This window comes from Mandrillus leucophaeus, unplaced genomic scaffold (genome assembly GCF_000951045.1).
Source record: "Mandrillus leucophaeus isolate KB7577 unplaced genomic scaffold, Mleu.le_1.0 Scaffold515, whole genome shotgun sequence".
NCBI classification, from domain to species: domain Eukaryota; kingdom Metazoa; phylum Chordata; class Mammalia; order Primates; family Cercopithecidae; genus Mandrillus; species Mandrillus leucophaeus.
Window position 1 is genome coordinate 1,332,064 of NW_012105531.1, and position 21,052 is coordinate 1,353,115.

Here is a 21,052-nt window from a genome sequence, read left to right on the forward strand (position 1 = left end):
CAAACCACCATGGCACATGTATACCGATGTACCAAACCTGCATGCTCTGAACATGTACCCCAGGACTTAAAGTATAATACATAATAATTAAAAAAAAAAAGTGTAACAACAAGGGAACACCCCACACTAACAGAAGTGTAGTAGCCCATTATTTTCTGTAAAGAGCACACCATGTCTGAGATATAAACAGGATTTGGAGGGGGGGGGGCATGAGTTTAATGGAACACTGGAAAATTATATGCATTAAGTGAAAAGCAAATCCAACTAAGAGACTGATGTGTGACAACAATATTATACACAAGAATGTTACAAACTTAGGCTCTTTTAGCTTGCAGAAGAAAAAACACAGAGTATAAAATGGTCTTCAAGTTAAATAGAATTATATCTAATTTAGTGATAGAGTTCTAATTGTAGGTCTTAATGTGAAAATCAAATTATCCTGAAGAATTCCTTAGGAAAATACTAATGTCCAGCATGTTATACAAATTTCAATTGGTCCAGCACCCCAGGATCAACAGGTTTCCTCCTATTTTGGGATTTATGGCTATTTGTTTTCCATGAAGCAGTAGAAAATGTTACATGGTTGCCTTGTGTTTAGTTGCATGTACAGGTTTATCTTTAAATGCAGTGGTCACATAATAGAAAGATAGCGGGAATTCAAACAGCTAGGGAAAGGAGATATATGTTTCCCATTTCATTTCCACTCCTGGGCATATGCTGGACTAGAATGCCCAGCACTATTTAAATTGTTCCCTTTCCTCTCTCTCTTCCCTCCCCCTTTTTTATGTAGGAGAGGGGAACAGAGAGAATATGATGCATTTGTACACATTTTATGTACTCAACATGACTCTATTTTATATGAGTGACTTTAATGTAGATTTATCTGATATAATACAGAAGGCAAAACTGTGATGAAAGAGTAGACATTACCAGGTAAAATGGGCTTTCATTTAAAGTAATATGCCTTTTTGTCCCACAAAGCACTTATGTAATGGTTATGTGCCATATATTATTATTTTGGATTAGATAATAAATACATTCCATTCCAATATTTTTGTGAAGCAAGTAGACAAAACAAAACAAAACAAAAACAATGACTTTATTCTATTTTAGATTGACATTATTTCATTTATTGCTTGTAATTCAAATGGGAGTATAATTAGTAATAAATTTAGGATTCTTAGAGTATATAATAATCTATGATATTCCAAACATTCAGAATGAGTTACTGAGTTCAATTCCCTATCATTGTAAATTATTTGAAATGTAGGACAGGATTACAATAATTTTCAAGTTTCAAAAGATGCCAAAAAGCAGTAAGCAATTAAGTAAAATAATATAAATATCAGGAGAAATAAGAATTTTCAAAATTTCAGGTAACTTTAACCAGCAGAAAATTTCAATCAGGTTCACGGTGACTGTGAAAGACAATCCAGGAATGCATTTCAGTTAGTAGGTGATTAAATGGGCTAAATAAAACCCCTTCTGTCTTTGAATATATGGCAAAACCGTCTTTACTAAAAACACAAAAATTAGCTGGGCATGGTGGCAGGCACCTGTAGTCCCAGCTACTCAGGAGGCTGAGGCAGGAGAATCGCTTGAACTCAGGAGGCAGAGATTGCAGTGAGCTGAGATCTTGCCATTGCACTCCAGCCTGGGCAACAGAGTGAGAATCTGTCTCAAACACTCAAACATACATATATATATATATATGTATTTTTTTTTTTTCCTCCCAAAGAAATGAATAAACCACACAATTTGTTTCAGGATGATGCAGGGGGAAGATCATTCAGAGTACATAACCTATGGTAATGAGTTAAGACTAAGTACAATGGGAAGGCACTGGAATACTCTAGGAAACGGATGGCAAGTCTGGAGACATAGGGTAAAGTATAAAGATATAATCCAATTTGTGTTTTCAGAAGTTCACTATGTGGAAAACAGTCTAGAGGTCAGAGAAGTGGAAATGGTGAAAAAAGGGAGTAGGTTACAGTCATGCATGCAAAAGGATCATAGCTTAGACTAGGTTAGTGGCAGCAGAAATAGAAAACATGAGATTAAATTCTAAGGTATTTTAGAAGCATAAAGTGTGAGACTGACAAATGAAGTAGAGCTAGGGGTGAGAGAAAACAAGAAGCTAAAGATAACTCTTAAATTTCAGGCTTTAGTTGCTGTATAGTCCAGTGATCCCCAACCTCTGGTCCATGGCCTATTAGGAACCAGGCTGAATGGCAGTAGGTGAGTGGTGGGTGAGTAAGTAAGCTTCATCTATATTTATAGCTGCCTCCCATCACTCACATTACCACCTGAGCTCCACCTCCTGTTAGATCAGCAGCGGCATTAGATTCTCATGGGAGCACAAACCCTATTGTGAACTGTGCATGTGAGGGATCTAGGTTGTGTTCTCCTTATGAGAATCTAATGCCTGATAATCTGTCACTGTCTCCCAGCACCCCCAAATGGGACATCCAGTTAAAGGAAAATAAGCTCAGGACTCCCACTGATTCTACATTATGGTGAGTTGTATAATTACTTCATTATATATTACAATGTAATAAATAAAGAAATAAAGTGCACACTAAACGTAATGTGCTTGGATCATCCCCAAACCATCCCCCTACCCACCCCAGGTCCATGGAAAAATTGTCTTCCACAAAACCAGTCCCTGATGCCAAAAAGGTTGGGGACCTCTAGTACAGATGTAGTACCATTTTCCAAAAAGGGGAAGACTCTGCTGGGTTAGATCGACTTAATATTTTCTTTCCTGTATTATACAAAAGGTCCATTTGTTACTTCATTTACTTGGTAATTATTGAATATCTACTATGTGTTAGGTTATGCTAGTTTATAATATTTTATTTTTTGTAACTGTCTATTTTTACTGAATTCCCAATGTCAGGTTATTTTTTGAACTCTATCAAATGTAATATATTTTCTCACCTAGAGTTACTTATCTGTGCACCCATCCTTGGTTAATGAAAAACAGTAACAACTTTTTTCTTTGTTATTTGTGCCTCTCTCTAGTATTCATTTTAATTGGGCATTCTAGATGTACTTGGAACTATTACACCATGTGGCCTCATTATCACACTGTACACCAATTATTTATTGGTGTGTTTCTGAAATTACATCCAATCCTCCTTGAGGGAAAGCACCTGGTCTCTTTCGTTTGGTGCTATAGTCCCAGCATAGGACACAGTGCTTGGCACATAGTAGGTACGTCATTACTATATTAAGGTGGAGATAAAAGGCAGAGGCCTATAACCATTGTCTAAGGATAATGTGTAATGCCAAATTTTCATTACTATGACGGGTTTGTTTTCCTCTGCTGGAAGTTATTGGTGTATGTTCCTGACAGCTTAAATGGAAGACTCCAAAAATATACTTGAGACCTGACAGACCATCTTATTATTCAGTGAGAACACTGAGATCTGCATCTGCCTTATTTGCCCACATAGCAGTTGAGAACAGATAAAATGTTCTCCAACAGTTTCTATGTTTTATATGGTGCCATTTATTGCTTAACCCAAAATAAACCTCAATAAATAGAAAAGTATCATTTTCATGATTTCCTTGAAATGGGATATATAGGTCCATTTGGTTTTATATTAATATCTCATTACTTCATTGGTTTGCTAAATTGATTTGTTCAATTCATATCTTATTCTCTAAAGTTGGGAAATGTCTAGAACATCATATATCATGGTCCTAGGGAAAATTCTCTTTAAAATCAGCACTATATCCATAACAGAATGTGTCAGTGAAAAAGTTGATTTTCTCTGTATTCCATAAGGAGAATATCATATATCCCCAAGTAAGAGAAACCCCATGCCTTCAGATCACAATCAAAACACATGTCCAGAGAAAATATTCCCTGTGGTTGGAGCAAACAAGAACCTCTATGACAAGGAAGGTTTTCAGGGGCTACAATATACCTTCCTGAGTAACCCTTCTTAGAGCACAATTTGAAGAAAGCTTGCTGATAAATTACTTATAGGTGCAATTAAGTTCAATAGTGAAATAAATGAAATGATGTAAAATGATATAATATTAACGCATCACAATCTATATATTTGAGTATATAAATACAGCAGCATGGAAAAGGGAGTTTTTCCAGTCTTTTGAGAAGTCAATCCCCATGACTTGTTTTGTTTATCCATCTTTTATGGTAGGCTGATTTCTAAATTAAGAGAGATGATTTATTTGGTAAAGACCAAGTTTACCAAATAGCTTTCAATAACCGACGAGGCTTCCCAGATCTCTGGTAGTAAGAGGATAGCAACCTCGAATGTTTCTCAATTCATCCCTGCTGTTCCTTCCAATCACATTCACTATTACACTAATTACGGTCACTACTCTTCAGATAACTCTTCCTGGATTACTACTAGAGTATCCTCCTATCTTTACTGCCAATCCATAAACTTTCCTTCCATCCAATATACGGTTTCCAGGAAAATTTTTGTAAAGCATTGTTCATTATGCCACTATTTGACTCAAAACCTTTTAACAGTTCCCTGTAGCATTCATAAAAGAAGTCCAAATAAATAAGTTTAGCATCTAAGTCTCTTTGTGCTCTATGTTCTGCCTACTTTGCCAGCTTTATTCATATTTCTAAGCACCTCAATGATATAGGCACTGGTCCTCAGTCTTTCAGACTCTTTCTCCATGCATTTGTTTTATACAATCTGTTCCCCTGACAGGACAGTCCTTCTTTTTAGTAAGGGACTATTCCAGATTTCTCTAACAAAGAGAACAAAACAAAAACAAACCACCACCATGGCTTTGATCAAGCTAGACATTTCTTTTTCTCATGCAACAGTCCAGAGGTAGCTGGGTGGTCCATGGTGGGTATGCTGCCCTGATCCCTGAGACTGTCCAGGGACCATGATTCCTCCTATCTTGCTTTCCCATCTCCTACCATGGTTTCCTTAAATGTTAAGATGGCTGAGAAGAAAGAAAGAGACATAGGAATGTATGTCCAATCATTTTATGGGCAAGATCCCCAAATTGTCCATATCATTTCCATTTATATCTCATTAGCAATGGCTTTGCAACATGGCCACCCATCACTGCTAGTGAGGCTCGGAATTGTAGCCTCTAGGTTGGTAGGCATATGCACTGTTAAACTCTGTGGATAGAGCCGGTGGTGGAAAGGAGTTCTCTTACTAAAAGAAATAGGGGGATGCTGTGGATTGGGTTCAATTAGAACTCTCTTTCTTTCAGTTTATGCCTTTAGAAATAACATTCATCTTCAAAGCCAAACTCAAATAACACCTCCTCAGGTGTTTACGCCTTTGGAAACAACATTCAACTCCAAAGCCAGACTCAAAGAACACTTCCTTCTGGTCAGTCTTCTCTGATTTTATCCTATCTCCTTATTCCATATACCTCCAAAAAGATTAGCAACTCTCCTTCCTCTGAAATTTCATAGCTTTCATACCTACTATGGAATTTGGCACAATCTAGACATATTACAGTTAGCCATATACATATTAAAGATAGTTTGTCAGAAAATGAAATGTGGCCCAAAAGCAAACAACATATGTGTGCTATTCATTAGTCCTCCTTCATTGTTCTAGTCATACACAAAGACAAAGACAGAGGCTGTATCAACTTCTTATTCTGTATTTCTAGAAGTGACTCCATACAAACATTCAATAATGGTGGTAATAATAACACTGCTTTATCTAATACACTGGTAATTTATCTTCATTTATTACAAAAATAACATTTTACAAAGTAACATATACGTATTTGATCTAGAGAAATAAGTTTTAGAAATTGTTTAGAAACAAGGTTATTGTAAAAGATTTTCAATTAAACAAAATATTATGTCCTAAAATTTTACTAAAAGTATCTTTGAATAATGATGTTTAAACAAAGCATGTTTGTGCTTTTGTCCTTTAGTAACAATTTTCCAAAAACAAACAAAGTCCTTGAATAATACTAATGGATCATTATATATTTTTAATTTCTGAGGTTTATTTTTTATTCTCATATCTGATTTCTTTCTTCCATTTGCTGACATCTGTTACTTTTGGGGTTCATATCTTCTTATTTTGGCATAACTAGTTTATAGTTTTCAGACAACATGAAACAGTCTACACTTCTAGTGGGATAAAATATTTTATTTTATTTCATAATGTTTTACTACAGACCAAATACTTACTTCACATTGAGTCACATATCATACTAGATGATTTAAGTTATAGAATTTCACCATTATAGTGTATATTTTGGGTAAAGTATACCAAAAAAAAAATACCTCCTATTTTTCCTTTAATACTGAACCACAAATTATAAGCAAGGAGTCATTTCCTTTGATTAATAACTTTGCTGGCCATGTACAGTGAATATTTACACATCATTCTATGTTGGTAGAGTGCTTAAAATGCCTGAAACAATACTATTATCAAGCCAAATTTAGAGAAATTTTATGTATCACAGTCTTTCAAATGACAGGAGTATAACATATATGAAACATATGATAAATCTCCTTTACTTAAAACTCGGAAAGATTATAAAAGCCTCCTATAAACACTTTTTTTTTTTAAACAGACATCTGAGTCTGTCAGTAATTTAAGATTTAAATGTATGTAATAGCCTGGGGGAATTGTAGTAAGGGTTGTTCCCAGGGTGACTTGTAAACATGGAAATATTTTTTTAAAACACCTATGTAAGCTCCAATGAAACATATTATCTTGAAATTATGTTAAAGTAGAACTTAAAATTCATGCACTTACAAGACCAAGCCTATGATACATTTAATAATCATGCTTTAAGAGGCCATAAATCTGTTTTTAATGCAGAATACATTTAAAAAAAAATTTTGTCCTTTTTTATTTATTTAAAAAATCCTTTCAGGCAAACATTATCTTAAAGTGTGACTGTTGATTTTATCGGCAAATCTATAATAATGCATATGATCAATCTTTATTTAATTATTTTGGGTCACAAACACAATTAATAAATCATCTTTGAAGTGCACTGACCATAATCAGTATACTCTGGAACAAGGCCAAGGGGCCATTAATCAAAATATGCAGCAAGCAAAGTGAGAGCTGCAGCCTGACCAGTTAGGTAAACATAGAGTGAAGCTAATAAAAACCTATCTCGTTTTAAAACCACCACCGTGTTTACTTTTGCAACTAAGATAAACATTATGATAAAATTAAAGTTGTGTAAAAAATGAGGTTTGTTCATGATGACCAGAGTAAATACATAGTAATTGAACATTCATTTTATGTACCTAATTTGACATTTAAAAAGGCTAAAGTTCAGGTACCAAAGACTGACAAAAATTAGATATTTGAATCTGATGATTATATTATCCAGCTAAATTAAAAAATAATTTTCAAATACTTTGAGATTTAAACTTTGAATACATTGTTAGCAATGTTTAAGAATCAAGGTATGAAAATAAATTATTTTTGAAAAGACGGGATGGTCAACTACCACATTTTAAGTTGGCACATGCAATTTCATCTCCCTCTCTCTATATATTTCTAAAATGAATTGGTAAACAGCAACAAAAATAAAAAACCCAAAAGGCAAACACTGTTGTGAGGGTACAAATTGTTAGAGCCTTCCTGGAGAAATTCTGGCAAAACATATGTACATGTATGTGTAATATATGTGTAATTCCATGTGTAACTCTCTATATAAACTATTACATATCTCAAATTAATCAACTGCTTTTAAAACATAGTTTTCCAAAGATGTTATTTTTCTCCCACATTATACCATATTGATTGCTAAATGGAAGGAAAAAAAAGTTGTGGGTTATAGCATAACTGGTGTGCGCCTAGTTTTGTAAATGAAGTGTGGAAGAGAGAGGGATCTGCAAAGACACAGAGTACCAGGTCTTAATGGTGGTCATCTCCTGGTGAGTGGGATCAGAGTTTCCCATATGCTCATTCTTTTGTTTCTGTGTGTTTTCTGATTTTTCTGGAATGAGCATGAACTGCTTTTATAATTGGGAAACAAAATAAAGTTCATTTTATTAAAAAATAAATGAATTAATAGCAGACTTTTACCCCCTCACTGTTTTTTTTTGTTGTTGTTGTTGTTGAGACAGAGTCTTGCTTTATCGCTCAGATTGGAGTGCAGTGGCATGATCTTGGCTCACTGCAAGCGCCGCCTCCCAGGTTCACGCCATTCTCCTGCCTCAGCCTCCCGAGTAGCTTGGACTACAGGCGCCCACCACCATGCCTGGCTAATTTTTTGTATTTTAGTAGAGACGGGGTTTCACTGTATTAGTCAGGATGATCTCGATCTCCTAACCTCCTGATCCGCCCACCTGGGCCTCCCAAAGTGCTGGGATTACAGGCGTGAGCCACCGCACCTGGCCTTACTGTTTTAATTTTTATAATTCATAACATTAATAATAAAAACATAGGAAGAAGATATCAGAAAGCAAACAAATAACTTTCTTCAAAACTCCATTAAAAAGAAGAATCTTTATTAAGAGTGAATATTGCCACATAAATTCTATGTGACTGCAACTGGGTTACTGTGGTGGGAAATGAGCTCTTTAGGACCCTGAAAAGCTTTAATAGGAAACCACGAAAATTCTGATGTTTATAATAACTTCTCAAAATAAAAGTGCATGGATTGGGCAATTTCTTCAAGGATAATACTGTAAGCATCTGGCACAACAAAGTAAGAACTGAGCTTTTGTAAGTTCAGGAAGACAATACCTTATACAAACCGTATCAGTGGCAGCTGTGCAATACTCCACTGCACTCTATGGAGGTGGGGAAATACTGGGCTGACATATGCTGCATATTTTTCTGCCCCTTGCAGCCACAAGACTGTGATAAGATTGTGTAGTCCTAGATAATTAAATAAAAAACTCACTCTAAGGTGTGTGTGTTGTTTTGGCATCCAGTATTCACTTGAAATTCTGCATCTACACAATCACTTAAAGGAGCCACTCAAATGGTTGATTCAGAACACACAGCTAAAACTCCTTCACTACAATTCAAGGAGCATCCATATCTGTGAAAAGTTAGAATTTAAAATTTCTCAGTTTGTTGAACAATGTGTTCAAGATTTGTGTTTTCAGAAGACACACATCACACAGTAGACTAAATCATGTTTGAGACTTCAGTATGAAAGATGCTAATCTATATATTTTTACTTGTTAGCCTGCAGAAACAAAGACTGCATAAAAATATCCAAAGACTCTAAAAGTGGCCGGGCGCGGTGGCTCACACCTGTAATCCTAGCACTTTGGGAGGCCAAGATGGGCGGATCATGAGGTCAGGAGATCGAGACCATGCTGGCTAACATGGTGAAACCCCGTCTCTACTAAAAATACAAAAAATTAGCTGGGCGTGGTGATGGGCGCCTGTAGTCCCAGCTACTTGGGAGGCTGAGGTAGGAGAATGGCGTAAACCCGGGAGGCGGAGCTTGCAGTAAGCCGAGATCACGCCACTGCACTCCAGCCTGGGTGACAGAGTGAGACTTTGTCTCAAAAAGAAAAAAAAAAAAAAAAAGACTCTACAAGTATTTATTGTACTTTGGGCCTGAACGACTCTAATGGTCTTATCCTGTAGCTGAGATGATGCTAAACTGCTCCTTTTAGGGGTCTTTATGTATCCCAATCACTGAAATTCTCTAGAAAATAACCCTACTACTCTCAACTGGGCCATCAGTGGGATAAGCAGGAAGTTTCCTAAGTACTAGGATTGGGAGGGGGAATACACCAACATTTTTTTTCCAGTAATTCATTTTAATGCCTTACATTCTATAATTATGGCTGAAATGTCCTTATATCTTAAAAAATCCTTGATATTCAATAATTTTGAGGGTCCATATGCTAAATCAGTACCCTGCAAAACATGATCTCTTGGACTTTTTTTGTGAGTGGAGGCAGATTGCATGTGGATGCCAAGCTTAAGGGCATTTGAGAAATTAAACAAGGTCAAAGGAATTACTTACTGTGGGGTTTCTGAGAGCCTTTAAAATATAAATCTCCAATTTTGGGTGTTGGGGCACATGGGACTCTGGGAGCTATGGTATGTAGCAATTTCCAAGCTTATTTCAATATGGCACTCTTTCTAGGGTACCTATCTTTTATATAGTGCTACAGAATGAAAACTGTGAAGGGCATAATAATTAAATTGTTTAATTTGAATATTCTATTAGTTGGTTGATTTTATTACCTGGCTGCTAATTTCAGTAAGACTGGGAAATGGATCCAATTTGGTTAAATATGTAACTAATTAATTAATTAATCAATTGGTTAGAATAATCCATCTAGTATACCTGGACACAACTGGCTTTAGGTCACACCAATACAATGCTATTAATAGATTATTTTACTTACTGATACAAACAGAGCAGGATCTTATTGTACAGTACTCCCCTGTTATCTTAGGGGGATACATTTCAAGCCCTCAGTGGATGCCAGAAACCACAGATACTATCAAGCCCTATATATACTATGTGTTTTCCATCTCAAAACTGAGATAGCTACTAAGTCACTAATGGGTAGATAGTATATAAAGTGTGGATACACTGGATAAAGGGATGAGTCACATCTCCGGCAGGACAGAGTGGGACAATGTGAGATTCCATCATGCTACTTAGAATGGCACACAATATAAAACTTATGAATTGTTTGTTTCTGGAATTTTCTATTTAATATTTTCAGACTGTGGTTGACTGTGGGTAACTGAAACCACGGAAAACAAAACTATAGATAAGGAGGGACTATGGTATTATCTTTTGTAGACTGCTGGAAGAAATAATAGATCCTAAATCAAAAGATTTAAGTGAAAAATGTTTCATGGTGATTATGTTGAATATATATAAAGCATGACTTCAATAAAATTTTAAACTAGGTCCCTAATAAAGGCCAAATATAGTGCTATTTTATTTAGATACACATTGTGCCTTTATAAATTTATAGAAAGTAATTTTGTAATGTTCTTGCTTACACTCAGGATTTTACCTGATATTAAAACACTATATATAAATATGAAAGTAATTTCATAGTTTCTGCAACCTTTGTCAGCTGGTTCATTTTAATCTACAGAAATAAAAAGACACAACACACAACGCTACAAATAAAGATTTCAAGTGATGCAAGATAGTAAATAACAAGGAATGTACAGCATATGGTTAGGCTGAATAACTCTTGGTGTTGATGCTAGCTGACAGAACAGGATAAGTGTTTCCTGAGTATAATCATATTGTATGGATTAGCCACACTAAATTTTTTTAATGAATATTTATCCATATATACCAGATTCAAGGATTTCAGAGTCTTACTAAAAGTGAGAAATCTTCAAAGATCTAAAAATATTCCTTAAGGAAAAGCATTTATATTTACCAAAAAAAGGCAAAATAGCAGTACAATTCTGCACCTCAGGAGTGCTCACAGACGCCAATTTAATCTATTATCCCAGTGAGCACTCCACATAAGTTTCAGTATGTTTTCAATTTTCTAGTTTCCTGTGTTACAAAAAAAAGAAAGTTTTATTATTGAGAGTCCAAAATTAGACAACATTAAGCAGTTCGAAAGTACAGTTAAAAAAAAAAAGAGAAAGAAACTAAGTAAAATAGCATTAGATCATTTTAAATTTTGACATCTAAAAAGATGCAATAAAAACCAAAACATCAGTGTTTTCTAGTCAATCTGATAACCTTTAACAAGAATTAAAAAGCAGTATCAAAAGGTAGGAAAAATAGAAGAACAGTTTTCTGCAATGTGAAAAACTGGAATGCTCTCCTGTCCCTGAGGAACAGCTGAATTCTCAACATGGGCCACACAACCTGCTTGGTCTAGCCTCCCAGTACCCCTCAGACTCATCTCAGGCCCTCTCTTCTGTGCTCCCTCCACTCTCATCACACTCACACATTCCACCTGGGCACAGGTTCACCGGCTGCTTCCTGTCTGAACGCTGCTGTCTACTCCCTACTGTACCCTTTCACTCCTCTTTATCCTTCAGATATTGTTCAAATGGTGGTTCTTCAAGCTATATCCTTTTTGCTGTGTTTCCCCTAAATCCTGAATTCCTTCAAAAGTTTATGATTATATATCTACGTAATGATATGATTCATGCTTGTTTTCTCTCATACAGAATAAATTATATAATATCAGGGAGCGTGTATAGTTTGCTCAGCAGTGGGAGAGAAGCCATAGTCAGAATTCTGTGCTTCGCAACAAAAAGTGTCTACTGTTGATTTCCTTAGTCAATGTGAAATCATGTGGTAGGCCTACAATGCAAACTCAACTGAGAGGTTATCGTAGGAATTACAGAGGAAATAACATTGTGAGGGACTGCCAAAAGTATTAGAAATCCTGCATAAATTTAGAATTGAAAATAATGAATGAAGCCAGGCTTCCTAGATGAATTTAATGAGATACACGAGTTATTACGCTGTGGTGACATGAACTATAAAATCAAAACTTTCTGTGGAACCTTTTCTTTATCACTAAAAGAAGTAAAATTGTGTAATAATTTATTCTCGGTTAATCTTTTCTAGTTAAACATGGCTAAGAACAGAAGAAAGATGAGTGTGGTAGAAAATCTTTGTTCTCATACAAATTCTTTAAGGACTCAGAATTTCAAAAACTGTTGAAAAACAGTCACTAATTGTGTCTATAGAATGTACTTAGAATGTATATTTCATGTACTTCTAGTTTTATAAGCAGGTGATACTTTCTTTAGCACAGTAAACTGAAGATGAACACCATATAGTCAAAGAGTTTTATAAATGGTAGTGGCTGGTTAATGCTGAACAGTTTAATTTGTAAGATGATAATTACACTATAGTAATAATTAAACTGGTTTTATGGCTAAATTTGGCAAGTTAAAATAGCTCGTCCATGTAAAGACAGTCTCTTTTTCTCTTTCAGAAACACTGAAAAGTGTGTCATTCATTAATCCATTGAAAAATTGTTTAAATTAAAATCACTCACTAGCTGTGTGATGTTCAATAAATACTTAATTTCTGTGCGCAATAAGTTTGTGACATTACTTAACAGAATAGGGTCAATATTTGCATAGCTTCCACTTAAGATGGTATCATTATTTTTTAGAGTAAACTTAGAGGTTTACAGAATACATCTATCTCAGGTTACAAAATAGTTTTAAGACATTAGAAGTGGCATTTTTTAAGAGAACTTCCAAACCACATAGGAATATTCAATTATAAAACTGTGACTATTACAATGCATTTCAACTTACTAATTTTCTTAATATTTTTTCTTACATGGTTGAAGAAACATTACTTTCATATAACGATAACATTTTACTTTATATGTCAGATCACCCAATATGTGATAACATGTGACAATCTGTTGAGAAATTATCTGTAGGATAGCTTTCACAATTTATTTAAAAAACCCAAGTAATGTGCTAATTTTTCCTGTATGAACAATATTTAGTTGCTCACTATTCATGTTTCTATCAACTCATTAAATTTTGTTTTAAAGCCCAAACACTCTGAGAGGTCACCTTTGCTTTGCTGCTACTTTACATCTGTTTTGAGGAAAAAGCTAAAAACCTATTGTCTTTTTACACCATAGAGAGGAGCTAAAGAAGGATCCCAATGAAAAAAATAGACCTGCGTCATCACTATCTCATTTCACTCTTTTACTTAAACTTAATTCCTGAAAATTTAGGAATACTTATTCTCAAAAACAAATATACTTACACAGAGCTTGAGCTCCCTTCTCCATCATTATGGTTTTTTTTTTTTTTTTTTTTTTCAGATGGAGTCTCCTTCTGTCGCCCAGGCTGGAGGGCAGTGGCACGATCTTGGCTCACTACAAGCTCCGCCTCCCAGGTTCACGCCACTCTCCTGCCTCAGCCTCCCAAGTAGCTGGGACTATAGGCGCCCGCCACCACACCCAGCTAAATTTTTGTATTTTTAGTAGAGACAGGGTTTCACCGTGTTAGCCAGGATGGTCTCAGTCTCCTGACCTTGTGATCTGCCCACCTCGGCCTCCCAAAGTGCTGGGATTACAGGTGTGGGCCACCGTGCCCAGCCTCACTTCTCCATCTTTAATATGACATAAATATATGTTAATATTTTCCAGAATGTGGTTAAATATTTCTACAGTAGTTTTCAAACACATTTTCTTGTGAAAACTATTTTTTATATTTCACTATTTAGTATTTTTATTGGTAAAAGCAACTTTACCACACATTTTCTTTTATATTTGATAGACATGGTTTGTTCAGATACTTTGAAAGTATACAACATTAATAAAAAATTCATTATAAAGCTCTGTGAATTTAATAATTTTTATTTATTTTATATCTATTCCTTTTACAGCTATTTATATTTGTTCTGAAGTCGCTAAAAACTTTGCAGAGTCTTTCAGGTATTAACTAAAGTCATTTCTCTCTGTATATTGAGTCAAAATAAAAGGAAAGCTTCCCCATCCCCCAAAAAAGTGGTTCTCAGATAAACTAAAATGCCCAAAATCCATTCCCACACATAATAGTGCACTTACAAATCTGGAATACAATTCCAAAGATTTCAATTTAGAACTTTATGACTGATGTACTCCCCTCGCTTTGCACAAAATTATTTGTGTATATCCTCGTCTCTGAAAAGGTTATAAACCCAGTTGAGTAAGTGAACCAGGCACAAACTCTGGAATAAAACACTGGCTGTGCTGCTCTGGCAAAAGAACTACATCTTTATGAGCCTTGGTTGCTTTTCATCTGTAAGAAGGATAAATTAATACCTATCTTGTAGGGTTTGCGTGAGATTTAAATGAGAGATAACGTATACAGCACTTATCAAAATTCTGATTTATTTTTATATCTCTCTCTCCTTCTATACCTTGTCACTATAACAATAACTTAGGATCGCAATAAATGTTCAACTAAATGTAAAAATTATTATGATTTTGTTTTATAGATAAGTATTTAGTTTTTCTCAGAATGCAAAATAACCCTATGGTATTTCTAAAGTACTTAAAATGTTACATTGTAAAATACCTATAAACAGTTAAATTTAAAAAATGAATACTTTTCTCATGGATATTTCATATTTTTAATTGCTTCATGAATTTTAATCAATAATAGTTAATAAATATGGAAGTATTTTATTGCTAAATCATATTCATGTTTTGAAAGCAGTGAACAGTTAAATACATAATAGATTTATAAATATTGAGAGGGATCTTACAGATCATCTAGTATAATCCTTTCATTTTTAGATGAGAAAACTGAACCTTGGAAAGGTAAAATGACTTGCACAAAGTATTGTACACACACAAACACAAAAAACATTTAAGCCATAGTACTTATGACCACTCCTTCCCCTACTTCTGTTTCTTTTTTCTTGAGGTGCAGAGATAGAAAAGCTAAACAGTGGAATCACATGTAAGATGTCTGGTGGGAATGTTGGAAGGGACTGAAGGTCATGCAATCAGAAGGGCTTAGAAAACTGAAGTTTAGAGGTAGGGACTGATGTATTTGCACCCATAAGTAGCAAACGAACCACATCTGCGTTTATTTGTGAGTCTACAGATAGAGTACGTGAACCTAATTGATGTTTATGTTTTTGATGACCAGCTGTCAGAGAAAAAAAGTCATGCTTTAGGAAGGCAGGAAAACATGTAGCAGTTTTAATTTTAAAACATAAAGTAAGGGCTAGCCATTAGTAATCTAGAATGTCTTACTCTGAGGTTTTTTTTTAAGAGCTAAGGCTTATTTTTGCTTTTGTTTTATAGAAGCTTCTTTTTCTTAATTAAAAAAAAATGGGAAAGTACAACTAGTATTTAAAAATTTTAAGAGACATAAAATTTCAGTCTCCTGTATTCAAAATGGAAAAAAAATCCTATAGTATAAAAAATAAGAAAAAAAGTACATAATTTAATATTTTGTTTTATTTGAGCAAAAGAGGAGGCATTATACAGTAGGGTATCAACCACTCAACATCTGAGTGATACATGCTAAACTAAATTTCTCTTAATCTTTAAAATGCTCCCTGACATCTAACAGGTGTTTTTCATTTCTACTCAGGGGCAGTCTGCCTAAAGGGCCTACAATGATATAATTAGCAGACCATTTCCAAAAGCTGTTATGGTTTACATCAACTTTGTCAACTTTTAAAATGGTGAAATATACAACATAAACATTGACACAATCACCTAAACATGGAAAAGAAAAGGAACATAATATTAACTGTCTGTATGTTTGGAGAAACAAACACGTTACCTTTATTAAAAAGCTAAATAAAAATATTTAGTCTTGATTCAGAGCTAAACTTCTTTCATCTCTGTATTATGCATATCAGAAACCCACTTAAGCAACACAGTTTACTCAGAAAATGTTAGCAACCTCAAAATCTTACCTTTGGTTCACACATAGAGTGGAAAGATCTAAGATGCAGCTCTCCAACATAAAACCAATGTTTCCTTCTTCCCTCAAACCATGAAGTCATTATCAGACAAAACAATTGGACTGAAAGTGCCATAAGGACAGGAGCTGTGTCTATTTTCTACTGTCTGGGATCCTCAGCATGATCAATATTATGCCTGGCATATAATTCAATTTCAACTCATTACTCACTTGTCTACTAACTGACTGAATGAAGTACTTAGTTTCTGGAATGTTTCAAACTGCTTATAATTTTATTCTTTCCCATATTAATCCATAGGAATAGTTTGGCTATTTCAATGTTTGTAAATTGAAAATATTTTTGGTTCCCTATATAAAAGAGATCACACTATGCCTTGAACTCTATGAGCTCTATCAAGGGGTTATAAGTTATGAATAAATTCAAATGATAAGCACAAACCAGAAATAATTTAGTGCATTATGGGTTTTTGCATATATTGTCTAAAGACATTAGGGACCCAGCATAGTATAGAGATAGCAATTTTAAGTACATGTAGATCAGGCCAATTGTGGAGAGAATAAAAACACAGTGATAGACAAAATAATCCCACTATACAACATTTATATGCTAGAAACTAAAACATGTTCCCACTAGGCTGCCAGTTTCCTGATGGCATGAATTGTGCTTCTTTGCATCCTTATTATCTATAACAGAATTTTAAAGCTTTTTGCTCTCAGGAACCCTTTATACTTTAAAAAATTTTTGAGGGATTCGAATTTTGACTCCACATTTTAGTTTAAGTGGACTATTTGCCATATTGAAAATTAAACCTGAGAAAATTTAAACAGATTCATTATTCCATTTAAAAATAACACAAATCCAGAATATGATAATATGAATAATATATTCTTTATGAAACATATTTTCCAGAAAAAAATGTTATGAGGGCTTTGTTTTATATTTTTCAAATCTGATAGCTGGTTTGATGGAAAAGTTGGATTTTCACTAGCTTCTGCATTCAGTCAGCTGTGAAATGTTATTTTAATTGAAGGATATAAGAAAATCCAGCCTCCCACAGGTATGGAATTTAAGACGGGATGACCTTATGGACCCTAGAAAGGGCCATTGGAAAACCCCAGGTACCCTCATTCCATACTGTGAACTATAAAATCATCTGCCACAGCATCATCATTCGATAACTACTTACTGAATTAACAAAAACTTTAGAAAAAATAAATTCTCAGAGCATATATACACACACCCAAATGATAATATTCTTTATAAATGCTCATTGTTTTGCTGTAATGAAATATTAAGTGTTTCAACTTTGCAACTCATCACACCTAAATTGAAATATAGGCTGATGCAGGGTAATCAGAACCAAAGAGTGAAAAACAGTGAGAATATACAATGCCAAAACTTGATAGAAATAAACAGATGATGAGAAAGAGACATTTTACTTGAAAAAAATGGCAGGCATAACCAAATTAAATGGCTAATTTGAATGCTATATGGGTCTCTTTTAAGCAGTAAATTAGATTGAAACACTTTACTGAACACAAGTTGGATTCTAATACTTTTAGTATCCTACATGCCATTTCTAACTAATCTATAAAAACCATGATAAAAAAAATTTTGCTTACATTTTGAGCATTTCAGCTTTAAATATGAATAGAAATTAACCAAATACCAGAAACAATATATTGATTCAAACATTTTACAATTCAAAAATCACATTTTCTTAAAAATAACTTTAAATAAGTTCAAAATGAAAATATAATTTTTAAGATCATATGTTAGATTTTCAAAAATGTCACCTCACTTCTTGGCAAAGAACAAAATGACTTACTTTTCCTTTTCTTGAAGCTGATGCTCCTGAGGAGCCATTTTAGGTTCTGTCCCAAGATTCTTTTGCATTCGCTGTCTCCTTTTTCTACTTGGCGCAATATCAGTGACATCAAGACTTGAAATAATGGAATCATCTTTACTTACAGCAGCTAAAATAAAATAAGATGAGAATGTGACCCAACAAAATTATGCACATCCGTATCATTTGTGAGTAAAGTATTAACTTGCTGTTTTGGCATTGACGTAAGGTGACAATTAAAATATAGCAAAACTACTCTTTCAAATCTTCATGCAGATTCGTTGAATCAGGTCAGTTAGATGGCATATGATACTTTACTACCAACAAAACATCATGTATATTGTACACATGAAATAATTCAATCAAAATGATCTTTGATGCTGGGTGAAAGTGTTCTTGGAGATTTAATGGAGCTAGTATTTTTATTAGGACTGTAACTAGAAATCATAGGAACAATGACAAAACTGCGTTGATTTTTTTATTATTATTATATTTTAAGTTCTGAGATACACGTGCAGAATGTGCAGGTTTGTTACATACGTATACAAGCGCCATGGTGGTTTGCTGCACCCATCAACCCGGCATCTATATTAGGTATTTCTCCTAATGCTATCCCTCCCCTTGCCCCTCACCCACCGACAGGCCCTGGTGTGTGATGTTCCCATTCCTGTGTCCATGTGTTCTCACTGTTCAACTCCCACTTACAAGTGAGAACATGCAGTGTTTGGTTTTCTGTTCCTGTGTTAGTTTGCTGAGAATGATGGTTTTTAGCTTCATCCATGTCCCTGCAAAGGACATGAACTCATCCTTTTCTATGGCTGCTTAGTATTCCACGGTGTAATATGTGACATATTTTCTTTATCCAGTCTATCACTGATGGGTATTTGGGTTGGTTCCAAGTCTTTGCTATTGTAAGCAGAGCTGCAATAAACATACGTGTGCATGTTTCTTTATAGCAGAATGATTTATAATCCTTTGGGGATATACCCAGTAATGGGATTGCTGGGTCAAATGCTATTTCTGGTTCTAGATCCTTAAGGAATCACCACACTGTCTTCCACAATGATTGAACTAAGTTACACTCCCACCAACAGTGTAAAAGCATTCCTATTTCTCCACATACTCTCCAGCATCTGTCGTTTATTGACTTTTTAATGATCGTCATTCTAACTTGCGTGAGATGGTATCTCACTGTGGTTTTGATTTGTATTTCTCTGATGGCGAGTGATGATGAGCTTTTTTTCATATGTTTGTTGGCCACATAAATGTCTTGTTTTGAGAAGTGTCTGTTCATATCCTTTGGCCACTTTTTGATGGGGTTGTTTTTTTTTTTTTCCCCCTGTAAATTTGTTTAAGTTCAGTGTAGATTCTGGATACCAGCCCTTTGTCAGATGGGTAAATTGCTACAGAATGGGAGAAACTGAGTCGATTTTGAATAGTGTGCCCAAAGTTTAATTTTTTCTCCCTTAAGCCCGTTATTTTTACTGTGTAATTTTGCAGCATGAGTGGTTTTTCAGGTACACATATATTACATTCTGGCAGAAAAGCTTGCATGTTGAGTTCTCACTCTGTGTAGTTCATGCTTTACTTGATCTCTCTGAGACAACATGGACACTGTTGAACATTCTACTGAAATTCCTCTCCTTTTTTTTTTCTATTATAACTATTAATTTCCAGATCTTATGTTTTGGGCCCTTTGCTATGGGTTTTCCATGTATTGCCTTGTTAATCCTTAAAATTACTTCATAAAGTACTTATTATTACTATCTTCATTTTATTTTTAAGGAAAACAAGGCTTCAGAGAGGTTAAGTGACTTTCCCAAATCACACAGCCTTTGTTCTTATATTTCATCATTATGACAATTAAAAAGTATGTTTTCCTAGTGGGTAAACTATTCTTTGATCAAATATTAAGTGAAAGCCCATCAAAGCATAGTTTACTTCCCAAAGCTGTTTAAGTTTTAGGACATTTTTTTATTAGCCTCTAAAAATGTATTGGGAATAGATAAGGGTAAATTAAAAAGGAAGTGGTTTTTTTTTTTTTAAATACATTCAAGCTGAAAGATTTCCCAATGCTATTAAGCTAAGAGATGACTAATGAAAGTACAAGTATATGCTTGTCTATGAACAAAACTAGGAAAACTCTTAGAGGTAGAGGACATTTCAATTACAGATGTATAAACTGGATAAAGATTATATTTAATGTCACAGCAGATATCTAGGAAAAAAGAATATTAAGTTTAAATTAAAATACAAGGCAAAAATTTTAAAAATATAATTAGTGAAAAGTTTTGCCATTCATTTCAGAACTCCAAATGATGTCTTACAAATTGGCAACCAAAAAGGATACCGTATGTGGGAAGTGATTACATCATGTGTTACAATGTCTGCAACTTACTTTAAAATCCAATGTTACTAAAGGTATGTTAGTGAGGGTGGACTATAACCAAGATGTTTCTAGCATCTAATCCGGAATGCACCAGCCAGGAGCAGGCTGATGGGATCAGAAATCTGTACTCCTAAGGGGGTCACTCCAGGTCCTTTTGTTATTCATATTTCAATCAATAACTGATGACTTACTAATAAGTATACAGAATGACAAAATGTATGCCTATTGATAAAAACAAAGCATGTAAACTAACTTGATTAACATTGCATATGGATTTTCATGAGTGAATTAAAAGTACCAGTGTTATACAGACTGGCTAAAATATATTAGAAATACTGCCCATCATTTTACAGACAAGGTGTAAAAATCTCATGAGGCCTATTTACACCTAGAGATAATCTTCCACTAAATTTTTAAATGGTTCTGTGTCCAGCTATGAACCCTGAACAACTGTGGTTGTTCAGGAAACTTTTTATTTG

At 34.4% G+C, this 21,052-nt stretch overlaps 1 protein-coding gene across 3 annotated transcripts in view; it reads right to left on the reverse strand.

Annotated features, from left to right (window-relative positions):
• The window catches only part of XRCC4 (X-ray repair complementing defective repair in Chinese hamster cells 4), a 301,541-nt gene that overhangs the window by 100,044 nt on the left and 180,445 nt on the right, over positions 1-21,052 (reverse strand). For all 3 annotated transcript variants that reach the window (XM_011996465.1, XM_011996464.1, XM_011996467.1), the window contains exon 7: positions 18,167-18,314. In XM_011996465.1, the coding sequence (XP_011851855.1) occupies positions 18,167-18,314 (148 nt within the window). The remainder of the gene's footprint in view (positions 1-18,166; positions 18,315-21,052) is intronic.